The sequence below is a fragment of the Drosophila serrata genome, unplaced genomic scaffold, assembly GCF_035046125.1.
Source record: "Drosophila serrata isolate PLE 108 unplaced genomic scaffold, ASM3504612v1 contig_30, whole genome shotgun sequence".
NCBI lineage: Eukaryota > Metazoa > Arthropoda > Insecta > Diptera > Drosophilidae > Drosophila > Drosophila serrata.
The window spans coordinates 1042714-1055417 of record NW_028256928.1 but is presented as its reverse complement, the minus strand read 5'-3'; the positions used below and the strand labels follow the sequence as shown (position 1 = coordinate 1055417).

The 12704-nt window shown below is 46.3% G+C and overlaps 2 protein-coding genes across 2 annotated transcripts; one reads left to right on the top strand and one right to left on the bottom strand.

The window, feature by feature from the left end:
• Positions 1-5824: 5824 nt before the first annotated feature.
• Adk1 (Adenosine kinase 1) lies at positions 5825-7301 on the bottom strand. The gene is made up of 2 exons (XM_020943036.2): positions 6661-7301; positions 5825-6593 (listed from the first exon to the last, which is right to left on the bottom strand). The coding sequence occupies exons 1-2, from the start codon at positions 7016-7018 to the stop codon at positions 5908-5910; spliced, it is 1044 nt and encodes a 347-aa protein (XP_020798695.1). The 5' UTR covers positions 7019-7301; the 3' UTR covers positions 5825-5907.
• A 3040-nt stretch (positions 7302-10341) lies between these two features.
• Positions 10342-12343, top strand: eIF3d2 (eukaryotic translation initiation factor 3 subunit d2). The gene is made up of 2 exons (XM_020943035.2): positions 10342-11494; positions 11560-12343. The coding sequence occupies exons 1-2, from the start codon at positions 10505-10507 to the stop codon at positions 12220-12222; spliced, it is 1653 nt and encodes a 550-aa protein (XP_020798694.2). The 5' UTR covers positions 10342-10504; the 3' UTR covers positions 12223-12343.
• Positions 12344-12704: the final 361 nt, after the last annotated feature.

Below are 12704 nucleotides of genomic sequence, written 5' to 3'. Positions count from 1 at the left end.
CTTTTTGCTCCGTTGCAGCAGTAGCATGCAAGTTTGCTGCCACCGAGAGACATAAAACTTTTATAGAAGTTATTAAAAGCGCGACGAAATGAGAAAGAGAGAGAGAGAGGGATATTCTGTGCGAAAGAGACAGTGAGTGAGAGCGAGATCTGGTAGCAGGTCTCAGCGCCAAAGAGTTGAGAGAAATGATTCATTTGCCATTCAATAAATCTTCTCTTTACTTGACTACACCAGGCAAATGCCCGGCAGTTCTCACTTCACTACACTCGGATAAAATTAGTGGTCTAGAAATGTACTATAAAAAACCATGTCATTAGATCTATCACATCATCCAATCAAAAGCATCTTTAACAAGTTCAAAAACAATCAAACCGAAATGATTTAGAGAAGCAGGAAATGGTTACATTCACATTTGGTTATTATTTAACTCCCAACTCCCTCAAAGTACTTAATTATTAATTATTGAATTAAATATTAAAATAGTTGCCAAATTTTCTCAGAGTTTATTCCCGGCGCCCAGCTATCGCGTTTCTGCATCGGACGGACGCTTTAAGTAATGACCATCAACGGCTGGACGCCGACGGCGCCAGTTTGTACATTGTTATCTGCTAAGGATTTCGGGATTATTCGGCGAATCCAAGGTGCAAGGATGTGGCCCGGAGCCCCACTCCGAGGCATACTCCTTCCCGCATCCATTCATTATTCAAACGCATTAACAGAAGTTGTCCGGCTCGACTCCGGCTGTAGCAGGACAATTTTCGTGATATCCTTGACTTGGCATAACTTTGTCCAAAGTGGCCCAGGGCCTGCTCCTGCCTGCTCCGGCTCTGGCTCAAGCTCCAGCTTCAGCTTCAGCTCCTCCTTCGCCTCCAGCTGCTGTGTGAAAAGTTTTCCTGCTGCACTCGAACAATAACACAGCCAAGTATTTAAATGCAAATTAGCCCCAAATGATGCAATCATAATGCAAGTGGCTCCGGGCCCAGACCAGAAGGCTTGAGTGGTTATGGGCATAGGAGGTGAAGGCGAAGGAAATGGCAATGGCAATAGAGATAAGGACGAGGATGAAACGAGACTGTGCGAGTACGAGCGTAGTAGGTTCCCCATTTAATTTCCACTTGCCTGGGCTCATTTAGCCCAATTTGGCAGCCACTCATAATTTCCACTTCTTTTTCGTTCGCTCAAATTAATTTCCACCTCTATTTTATCCATTTCTTCCTTTGTATCCTTTGGGAGCAACTGAGTTTTGCGGGGCTCGCCGTGGGTGTGGAAGATAAATGCATTTCAACACATGTTGTTGAAAGTTAATTTCCGAAACCGTTGCTCATTTATTTTTAAATGTGGATTTAGTGATGCTTTGCCCACAGCTCGACTCTTTTTGTTTGCCTGCCACAGTGGTAATGCATTTTTGATCGTTGTACTCAGGCATCCTGATGCACTTTAAATGAGCCAAGAGTCCCCTCAAAGACAGGGGCCGGCCCGGAATTATTCAAATGCTTTCTTGCACTGCTCTTCCACGAAAGTGCCAGAGTTCAAATCTATGTATAACCCAAAGCCAACTATTTCCAGCTGCTGCAAAAAGACCAAAACTTGGCAATCGAATAGCCAACTCGGCCGCAAGCACAATCAGCCAGCTCCCGAGAAATGAGCAACTTGAGAATTGAACCCGATGGCAGGACAAAAGGAGCACACACAGGACGGTTGTCCGGCTGGGAAGGAGAAACTTTTGGTGTTATAATCTGTACCGAATTTAAGTGCCCTGATATTGCTAATTAACCCACAGCCATTCGCACATGCATGAAAGCCATTTGCGAAATTGGAAAAACAAAGCCAACGGGCCACCGAAGACTTCTTGTGCCCGGTTAGTGGGTCCTTCGGTCGGAGAGTGTAAATGTAATTGTGATTGGGTTGGTGTTGGCTGGCAGTTTATTATTTTGCCAGCTGCTCGTGGAATTGGGGCTGCTCTTGGATGTGTTCCAAGGCGATTCGCTCGTTTTTGGTCCGGCCAGCAGGACTGCAACGGGGCGTATGCGTGATATGTGCGACAACAATGCAAGCGAAGCAGCTTTGGAGGAAACTTTTCAGATATCTAGCGTCTGTCTCTGAGGCGGAATCTGGCAATGAACGCTTGAGAACACACTTTAAAGTCCATTAGCGTTGAGTGGCACAAAGGCAGCAGTCACGAGGACAGGAAAAATTCGAACAAACTGAAGAACGGAATCAAACAATTGCAAGACGCATTGCATATTTATTTATGTATATTCGAATGTATTACAAATGTATATTTAGCACAATTTATTCAATTGACAAATTTCCAGTCTGCGACACTTGGCAGACGAAAAATATGGCCACAGAGGGTGAATGGAAATTTGTCTATTATTTGTGTTACTTTGCGGTTGTCAAAATATTGAACTCGCCATAAAGCAAAAGGAAAAATCTTGTTCGTCTTTTATTGCTGCTGCTTTATTGAAGTTTTGCGGCGTGGAAGAAGCCAAGAGATATTCCATGAAATATTGTAACTGCTGCAAATTATCGTTCTTCGTTGCTAACATAAAACTTTTACCACCGCCGGCCCCACAGCGCTCGCCGCTCCGCTCCGCAAGCCCGGGAAAAACTCTATGCAAATGGCTCAGACATTTTGCAATTGATGCTGCTCGGGGGAATGGAAATGCAAGACCAGAAAGGGAGCTTAAAGCTGTTTAAAATACGAGCAAATTTAACTAAATTCAACAGTACAGCACAGAACAGCCCAGACCGCTTCCTAAAGTTACCAATTAATTTTGGCCATGTGGCAGTAACATGTAATGAAAGTGCTTTCAACTTAATTCAATAGAATTGGGACTGGAAAATTATAGGTCGAAACCGAATCGATGCCATGCATTAGCAGGAGACACGATTCGCCATTATCCCGGAAATCTTCGATAATTTCACATAATCCACAAGAGCACACAGTGTAAACTTGCAACTGCCAAAGCCACAGCCAGAACAATACGCACAATGACAATGGCAATCAGCACTCGAAACAGGATGCACTGGGAAAAATATTACTTACACTTGTATCTTGGCATTATAATTGAATTAATATAAAAAGAATGTATTTATTCCTCTATTTTTAAAGCAGTTGATGATATTTTAAGATAAAGGTATGACTTTCCAGCTCATAAATTTTATTATACGGCTGATGCTAGTTCACTTTATATAGGAACAACGTAAAATTGTCAATTGAATTTTGATTTACCTTCCAAACTGGGAAATCTTCTCTTGCCGTGCAGGAGGAGCTCATTGGAGGTCTGCGAGATTGCGGTTGCAGAACAATGACTCACTGACTCACTGAGCAAATGAGTGGGAACCTACATAGATGCTGGGAAAAGGACGTGCGGAACTTGGTAAAGGGTTCCTGACGAGACATTGGCATTGGCCGACAGTTGGCTGGCTACAAAGTGTAGAGCTCAGGAAAAGAAACTTTTGCCATTTCCAGCACAAACACGATGTGAACAACTTTCAACATTTACTGCTCGGCTGTGGCTGTTGTAACAAAGTTACAAGTAGCATTTGAAACTTGTCCTGCGACTCCTGTGCGTCCTGCCCCATTGCTGGCTGTCCCCCATTGCGTATGAGTGATTTTTATGAGCTGCTCTCCACGTCATGCGTGTTTGTTTGTTGTCTGCTCGCAGCTATGTCATCCCACTCCCCAGTCCCACTCATCCTCCCATTCCCATTCCTGTCTCTAGTGTTCTTCTACGAGCCCAAGGACACACGCAATTATACGAACATGACAAGTGCAATTTGCCGATGGCTCCACCTTGGAGGGGCTTCTGATTTGGCTTCTGATGGAGGAAGCCTAATCAAATTAAATCACTTAATTGCATAAATTAGGCCCAGTCTGTAACAGGAGGTTTTTCTTTCTGAAAAAAAAAGAACAAATTAAAAGAAATGAAAACTTTTCACTTGAAAATATACACCATTGCTTCATATCTTCGAGCCAAACATGTTCATCTGACTTGTGATTTGCCCAGAATTAGCTCGGCTCGAAACTCGAGCTCTCTTTGTTCACCCAACCTGAAATCAAACTTCGGGCTCCGTGACTCGTCCAATAAATTAGGTCTCGCGGCAGTTTTAATAAAATTCTGGCCCTGTTAATTAAAATCCCGCCCGGGGCCGAGTGCAGCCATATCCGAGCCCCGGCTGCCGTAATTAAGCTGTCAGCCCGCATTCCGTCTGAGGAGATCTCACCTCTCAAGTCATAACTCATAACTCATGTGGCCCCCGGGGTCGGTGGGGCCATGTGTCAGAACATTAGCTTCGAGATGTGCATATGACAAATCTGAAAACTTTCTAGCCGAGATTCCCTTCTCGTTTTGAGACGTTTCCTTCGGTTTAGTTAGTTGTGTTACAGTGTCCCGCTCGCCAGACGCCCAAGTTTGCGGATACGGAATGCAAAGTAATGGGAGCAGCAGCCTTGAACAGTGGAGTTTTTCAGCTTTAAGTTGTTTGACTTTGGACAAAGGAAATCTTTTGAGTTGCTGTTTGCTGCTCATTTTTCCCACAGCTAATTGCGCGGTGTCCCAGAACGGAGAAGTGAATGAGAAGCGCTGAGCCACTGGACACACACAGCGGCGCTGGGCAGGATGGACCCTGGAAGCGGTAGAGGGAGAGGGAGCCGGAGGGATAATGTCATAAATCACCATGGATATATGCATAAATTATCGCTTGAGCTCTGGCAGCGACCAGCGGCCGAAGCCGATTCCTTCTGGAGGGAAAGGAGGTCGCTGTGAAAGTTAAAAAACAAAGCTCACGATAAACGAAGCGACATTTAAGGATTTAACGAGAAAAAATCGCTGTCACGAGGACGCATCGTTTTAATCAGTGGAAGACAGTCACTGTTCTGCTCCGCCTCTGTAGCCCCTTCAGCTCCATCTCAACTACAGTGTGCGAAATCGCAATTCACAATCTTAATAGTAAATATAACAATATAGAAAAAAAAACGATGACTAAGTCCAGAACCTATATGAATATTGCTAATAAAGAAGTTCTTTAAAATTCTTGCCTCATAACTTGTATGTAATTGATACTCTATACATATATTTGCAATAAAATCAATACTCTGAGAGAAATGAATGAAAAATCCCTTATTTCTTTAGAGAGAATTAAGGACTTTAATTTTTATAAAGTGTCCCTAAGGAAGTATCTGTCCGAAACCACTGTCCGCTGGCACGTGCTCTTGTCCAGCTGCTTCAGCTTCGCTTCTTCTCCGTCTTCGGCTCTGAAATGGTAGCAATATTTTGTCAGACCAAAGTCAACAGCCGGCAGGCAGCAAGCAGCCGGCAGGAGACGCCAGGACCCTAAAGACAAGGATCCGCCGCGGCGGTGTGGGGTGGAAATTTACATTGGCGCTGCAAAGTATGCAACGCATATTTTTACATCACTTCTGTTTGCCTTTCTCGCAGAGCCACAGCTTGGCGGCGAGGAGCAGTCAGCCGGGAAAAGGGTGCTTTATACATTTAAATGTATTTATTTTTGTCGGAGCCAAAGGCAGCGCCAAGAGCCAGAGGACTCTCGCCGGCATGAATATGCCAGTCAAGGTGCGGGCCAAAGGATATTGCCGGCAGGCAAAGGCAGGAGGCTCTTCGATGGTGTGTCTGCCCCAGGTGCCTTTAATTATTATATTGATTGCTCGTGGGTCGAAGTGGTTAAGCTGGTAATCAAGTAAAGAATTTATACGATTTTATACCATTATTTTTGGTTTTTTGGGGAGATAACAAAAAGGTTTTAAATAGTCACAGCATTTGAACCATTTTGTTGTTTGAAGCCTATAGAACCTAGAGAATTATATGATCTCTGACCAAGATAATTCGACTTAGAATTTATTGTAATAAAGTTCCGGTCATCTGTGTGGGCCTTGATTAAATTTTACATGCACGCCTCACTAAATTTCGGCAGCTTTTCGACCTGGACGCCAATCACGTTTTGAGTCTGCTGGGAAGCGAATATGGCGGTGCGGATGCAGTAGTCCAGTGGCATTTTTTGGACATACATGGAAAGGAACCCACCGATGAATGCGTCGTTGCAGCCGTTGATGTCAACGATCTTACTCTTTTCCACCTTCGGCACGGGGTACTCCAGGACGCGCTCGTTCTCCTGGAAGCAGAGCACAGGGCATAAGGGATCGGTGATAACAACCAGGCGCGGATGGTTGTTTGCCTTGGGCATGGTCTGCAACCGGTTGCCGACCTCAAAAATGTTCTTCGTCTTCCAGTCACTGGAATCGGCAAAGGCAAGGGCCTCGTCCTTATTGCAGATTATGATGTCCACGTACTGCAGGGTCTGAAGCAGTGAGGCGCGCTGCATCTGCAGCACAAACACGGCGCTAAAATTGAGGATCATAATGCGATTTGACTCGGAGCACATTTTGGCAACGCGCTCCACAACGATCGGACAAACGGCCAGGAAGAAACCGGTGAAGTAGAAATACTGAGCTCGATCTAGCCAGCAGATGTTCTCCTCCTCCTCCATCCAATCTTCGGTAAACATAGAGGCTGCACCGAGATTGGCCACCATCGAACGGTTCAAGCCGTTCATGATCACGGCACAAGAACCTAATCAGAGGTAAAAGACGCTGCTCATTCAAATTGAAAGAATATAGGATAGGAGCTGAGAACAAACCTGTTGGCAGCTCGTCCCTAATCTGATATAGGGTTGTCAGGCCATCTGCCTTAGCCCTCTTGGCGATACGTTCACCTAGCTTATCGTTCCCCACAGCGCCAGAGAAGATTCCTCTACCGGGGGTCTGAACGATCCACTGGAAGATTCTCATCGAATTCTGGCAAGCTCCGCCCGCCGAATAGATGACGTTCTCCATGTTCATCAGTTCGTCAAAGAGGGTGTCGTGTTTTTCCTCGGCAATGACAGCGGCGTTCGCGGCCAGGCCAAATTTCTCAAGGATCACATTGTCCTCGACAATGCAGGTGATGTCCAGCAGGGGATTGCCGAAGCCAATTATGATTCCCTCCGGCAGCTCCATCTTGGGTTGTTTTTGGGAGTATCAAAAACTCCTGACAGAAGCTCGAGACCCAAAGTGTCTGATATATCTAATGGATTGGAGCACTGAGATTGACTTAAGGCTGGTTGGTTGATCCTGCATCGATCCTGCACTTGCGTCCTAGGGATTGGCTTCTAGGTCTAGCTCGTTTTCATGCTGCCTGACTTTATACTGAATTTTGAATGATTTAACCAGTGTTGTGAGTGGAGGAGAAAAGCCGTCATTCCCCATTCAGCTCGCCGAGCAGAGTCGAAAATTATTTCCCTCGGTTGCTTAAAGCGATAATTACCTGCATAAATCAATCACGACAATTAATATTGCTGTGGCCCAATTTAATGTGCTATTAATTACGTATCCATCTTGTTGCCGGCAGTATGTATAATTGCTGTGCAATTATGAAGGCGGGCTGTGCGCGGTGCTTGCCAGCTTTTATTTTCATTTTTCAGCCGGAGATGAATGAATTGAATGTAAGTGGGCTTGACAAGCCGAGGCGAGGGGTAGTTGAGTGCAGCCACCCAGAACGTGAATGTCCTTCCTCCAAAAAAAAAAACACCATCAGCTAGGGAGGAGTAGGAGTGCAGGACTGGGAAACAATGGCATTTGCAGTGCTTTGCACAAGTTGCCTGGCATAAATTTTAATTTTTATGCAGCACAAAAGCTGCAGCAGCAGCCCAAACTTTCGACGCGCGTTGAAGCCACGCGAAATCAGAGGACACAAAATATAGACCGAATGCTAGAGACCCTATATACAGACATTAGATATATTTAACATGTATTGTTTTCAATACACTTCTGTATTCAAATTAAGTCTTAAAGACTTAACTTGATAACGACATAATCACTTATTACGGCTTAACTTATAGTCAAGTAAAGTTCAATGATTAAAGAAACAAATGTAGAAATCTAATCTACAGTTTTCATTAGTTATTTTTATGTAATATATTTGTATACAATTTATTTCTTGTTTTCCCTCGACTTACATCCCCTAAATGGCCAAGCATTAAAGTAAGCTACGATTTGCTATCAATTTTCGCGGCCATGAAAGCGGCGAGAAGCCGTCAATCCTGTGCGATAGCACTGAGTAATTTTCAAAATAAATTGTGTAGTGAAAATGTGTTTTTAATTTCCCTTTCAGGGGGATCGTGTACGGCGTGGCATACCCTTCTGAGAGGGGCTCGTTGTCGTTTATCGCTCGCGAGCCCCGCAAAGTATGCAAGCGGTTTTTCACTTTGCTGCTGCTGCCTGCTGTTGTTATTGTTGTTGGTGGCACACAGGACGCTGTTGTAGTAGAAGTAGCTGTTTTTGTTCCTCGGGTAAGTACTTACTTATGTGCCAGGGCATTATTCTTGGCTATATTCCTTTTGCTAAACCGCTGCCGCTTTTTCCCCAGCAGAAGCGAGGAGCATCAACGGCAGAAGCGATGGCAGATGAGAAGATGCGAGGAGGAGGCGGTGAAAGAGTCCTGAATGGTGAATGGGGAGAGCGGAGGGGAAACCGCAGCGGTGACGTGGCAATGCAGCTGCATAATGTGGCATGCGGTTTGCATTAAAAATGATATTGCAACACGAGCCGCACATCTGCAGCTGTGTGCCGTTAGGTGCCGCCTGCAGTCACTGACAGCCGCATGGCAATTATAATCCACACACACTCACTGCCTCACACTCAGCGCCTCACGCACACTCCACCCGGGCTTAAGTCTGCACTGGGGGAAACTTTGCTTATCTTGGATTAAATACTGCTATCTAGTGAAAGTTCCAATTAAATTGAGACTAAACCTATAAAGATGTTTTTAAACTAATTCTGCGAGTAGAAAAAATTCAAGTGTATAACATATGATACCCTATTGAACATTTCTTTCTGTGCCTCAACTGGCAAGTGCGAGGGAATCTGGAGCTGGGCCATGTAAGCAGCAGCTGCCAGTGACACACACATCAACATGACACCCTGTCGCCCTGACAAAGCTTAGCTCAGAGTCCGGAGAATGGGATCTGGATCTGGGAAACTGGAGGGAGGTGGTACCACAAACCCACACCATAGCCACACCCATACCCTCACCCATATCCACTCCCCATATCATCTTCCACACATCCAGGCACATTCACACGCTCGACATGTTGCTTTTTGGGGATGAGCCGGAGGCAGGATGTCCGCTTCCTTTTTCGCCGCTTCTCACGTTGTTATCTAACAAGCTTTTTATGTGATTACCTTTTGCCTTCTGTTAGTTTTACTATAATTTGGCCTTTTGCGCTTAACGAGATTGTTGTAAGGTGCTCGAGCTGCCTGCCAGCCAGCCAGCCGAGAATAAGGAAACCGACACGCCACGCCACGCCACGCCGTCTAAAATGGGCTCTGACCGGGTCCTGCACACAGGACCCTCGTCGCCATTGTAGTGCATTGTGCCGTTGTTTCCTTGCCTTCCCGCTGCTTAGCCGCGAACAATGGCCCGAAGTTAGAGTAATGGAAATTGGGTGTGTTGCCCAACGATAATCCCAAGATAGTTACTCCATTTCCCGCACCGCTTCCACAGCTCAGCAAACATTTATTCGAGCGATTCGAAAGAGATTTGGTAAAAATTATACAAAAAAGGAAATGGGAGTTATCCTCGATCAGGTCAGTATTCGCAAGACAAGCACGATCGTCGCCGTGCTAATCAGAATGAAGTTGGTCACTAATCGAAAGATAAACAGGCAAGAACACATTGTTTTATTCCAACGGCCTCACCAAGGACGTCATCTAGGATTAAGGAACCTCGGCATTTTCTTCCGGCGCCTCGAATAAAAAGTTCGACAATTAAATACGATCTTAGCTAGACAGAAAATCAAAAAACAACTACGTCTCGGAGAAACACAAACGGAATTTAAGCTTTTGTTGGGTACTTGGGGACTTAAACTTGTAAATTGTGAAAATCTTCCTGATTATCCCAGATGTATTCCATTGGTCAGGTGGTAATATTCAGGTAGAAGGGCAATCACTATCACTATCACCAAGATGTTATCAGCGAGGAGGCCGCGGACAGAATGATATCAGCGAGAAGGCAGTGGCTGTATTTATACTCTCCGAGTTAAGAGAGCAACAGAGAAAGTGTGAGCGAGAGCGTGGGAGAGAAAGAGATATCTCTAGAGAAAGGCATGTTTCTATGGCAGCTATCTGCAAGAGTAAGAAAAACGTGACACGCAGCAGAGTGTTAGATATCGATACATTGATAGATGAATCATCTATCGAACTATTAACTTTGCACAAACGTTTTCTTAAAATTCAGTATTGCTTAAGCTCACTTAATTAAAATGTGAAGACATAGCAACCCAGTTTAGAGTTGCCAATAATCTATCAAGAAGTGCTGTCACCTCCATAAGTGCAAACTCATTCATTGTGATTTTCCTGCTCGAGAGGAATAATCGGTCATTCAGAAACATTGTAAAAATCCTTAAATTTTCTTTGGTTTTTCCTGTGCAGCGATTCGATACGATCATGTCGAACTACGCTCCGTTCATTAAGCCACAAGTGGAGTACAATGAGCACGGCTGGGGTCCGTGTGAGGTGCCAGAAATGGATGTGCCTTATCAGCCATTCTGCAAGGGCGACCGCCTGGGCAAGATTTGCGATTGGACAGTGCCGCCGCAGGAGCGGAAGTTCGGCAATAAGTATGCCTCGTCATTCGGCAATAGCGGCCAGTATGCGTACTTCCACGAGGACGACGACACCACCTTCCACCTGGTGGACACCACGGGCTCCCGTTCCCAAAAGCCATTCCAGCGCGGTCGCTTTCGCCCGAATTTGCGTCCCAATGTTCGCGGGGGCAGAGGTCGCACGGGACGTGGCAGCGGTCCTGCTGGCATGGGCGGTGGACCGACGGCTGGTGGCGGAACCGGAAATAGTACGAAATACGGAAAGACGCGTGACACGCGACGCTTTCAGGGACGCCGCTTCGGCCGTAATGCCCCCTCCAGACTTCGGGAGAGCTCGGTCGTTGTGCTCTCCGACTGGGTATCCGTCGAGGAGCTGGACTTTTCACGCCTTCTCAAGCTGTCATTGCCGAACGTCAAGGAGGGCCTGGACATTGTCACCTGCGGCTCTCTGGAATACTATGATAAGGTTTATGACCGGATCAACCTGCGCAATGAGCGGGCTTTACTGAAGATGGACTGCATTGTGCACACGGTGTCCACCACCGATGATCCCGTCATCCGGCGCCTCTCAAGGACCATGGGTAATGTCTTTGCCACCGATGAGATTCTGGCCACCATTATGTGCAGCACTCGGTCAGTGTACTCCTGGGATGTGGTCATCGAGAAGCTGGGCACAAAAGTGTTCCTCGACAAGCGGGACAACGCCCGATTCGACTTGCTGACGGTGAACGAGACTTCAATAGATCCGCCGATGGACGAGGAAGGATCTATTAATTCGGCCCACAGCCTGGCCACGGAGGCTACTCTCATCAATCATAACTTCGGGCAGCAGGTTTGTTTAAATTTAACTTATATTATTATTGTAGGTTGTATATATATTCATTACTGGAATTTAAGGTGCTGCGCAGTGGCGATCAGGAGCCGCGCTTTAAATTGGACGAGCCGAACCCGTTCCAGGAGCCTGGCGTTCAGCTGGCCTCACTGGGCTACCGCTACCGCCAGTGGGATTTGGGCAACGGGATCGTGCTGGTCGCCCGCTGCAAGCACAACGGGGTGGTCCAGGGACCAAGCGGGGAGATGCAGTTCCTCACGATTAAGGCCCTCAACGAATGGGACTCGAAGGCGGCCAATAGCGTCGAGTGGCGCCAGAAGCTGGACACGCAACGCGGAGCAGTCTTGGCCTCCGAGCTGCGGAACAATGCCTGCAAGCTGGCCCGCTGGACCGTGGAGGCGGTACTGGCCGGTTCCGACCAGCTTAAGCTGGGCTATGTGTCAAGAGTGAGCCCACGGGACCACCTCCGGCACGTCATTCTGGGCACTCAGCAGTTCAAGCCGCAGGAGTTTGCCACACAGATAAACCTCAACATGGACAATGCCTGGGGCATCCTTCGGTGCCTGATTGACCTGGTGATGAAGCAGCCGGATGGCAAATACCTCATCATGAAGGACCCAAACAAGCCAATGGTCCGACTGTACGACATCCCGGAGAACACTTTCGAATCGGATGAGGACGACGAGGACGATTCAAGCGATATCGTCGCCAACTCCACCGACGTCTAGAGAATGATTCTTTTATTCATTTGTCGTATTATTCAGATAAACGAATAAATCTAATAGTTCGAATAAAGGGACCCGTTGACAGGCGACACATGCCCCTCTGACGGGCGCAACGCAAATGCAATTTAAATTGAGTTTTGACCGAATACGTACAGATGTCGGGGGTGACTTCAGCGGAGTTATTTGTATTCGGTGATAACATTGCCACATCAATCACTGCGGTTCAAAGAAATACAAAACGAATGCCGGCAAAATGTGAATGCATTGTGCTGAACATGTCCCGCCATTACCAACTGACAATCGCAATAATTGAAGGGGGAGTGTGAGGGTGTTGTTTGGCTGACAAACCTCAGGTTCAATAAATCACCGAATACGGCATCAATCAATGCAAATTTTGCTGCTGCGACAATTTAAGCAAAATGTTTGCGTACTCATCGCCATTTAATTAAATTCATATAAATGTTTAAGTTTCATATTCATCCATC

What these genes read in the sequence shown, in the direction of transcription:
- Adk1 (XM_020943036.2), bottom strand. Translation starts at nt 7,018, where the DNA reads ATGGAGCTGCCGGAGGGAATCATAATTGGCTTCGGCAATCCCCTGCTG. An exon ending in TAGGGACGAGCTGCCAACAG is followed by an intron (nt 6,594 to 6,660) that starts GTTTGTTCTCAG and finishes ACCTCTGATTAG; the next exon opens with GTTCTTGTGCCGTGATCATG.
- eIF3d2 (XM_020943035.2), top strand. Translation starts at nt 10,505, where the DNA reads ATGTCGAACTACGCTCCGTTCATTAAGCCACAAGTGGAGTACAATGAG. An exon ending in ATCATAACTTCGGGCAGCAG is followed by an intron (nt 11,495 to 11,559) that starts GTTTGTTTAAAT and finishes CTGGAATTTAAG; the next exon opens with GTGCTGCGCAGTGGCGATCA.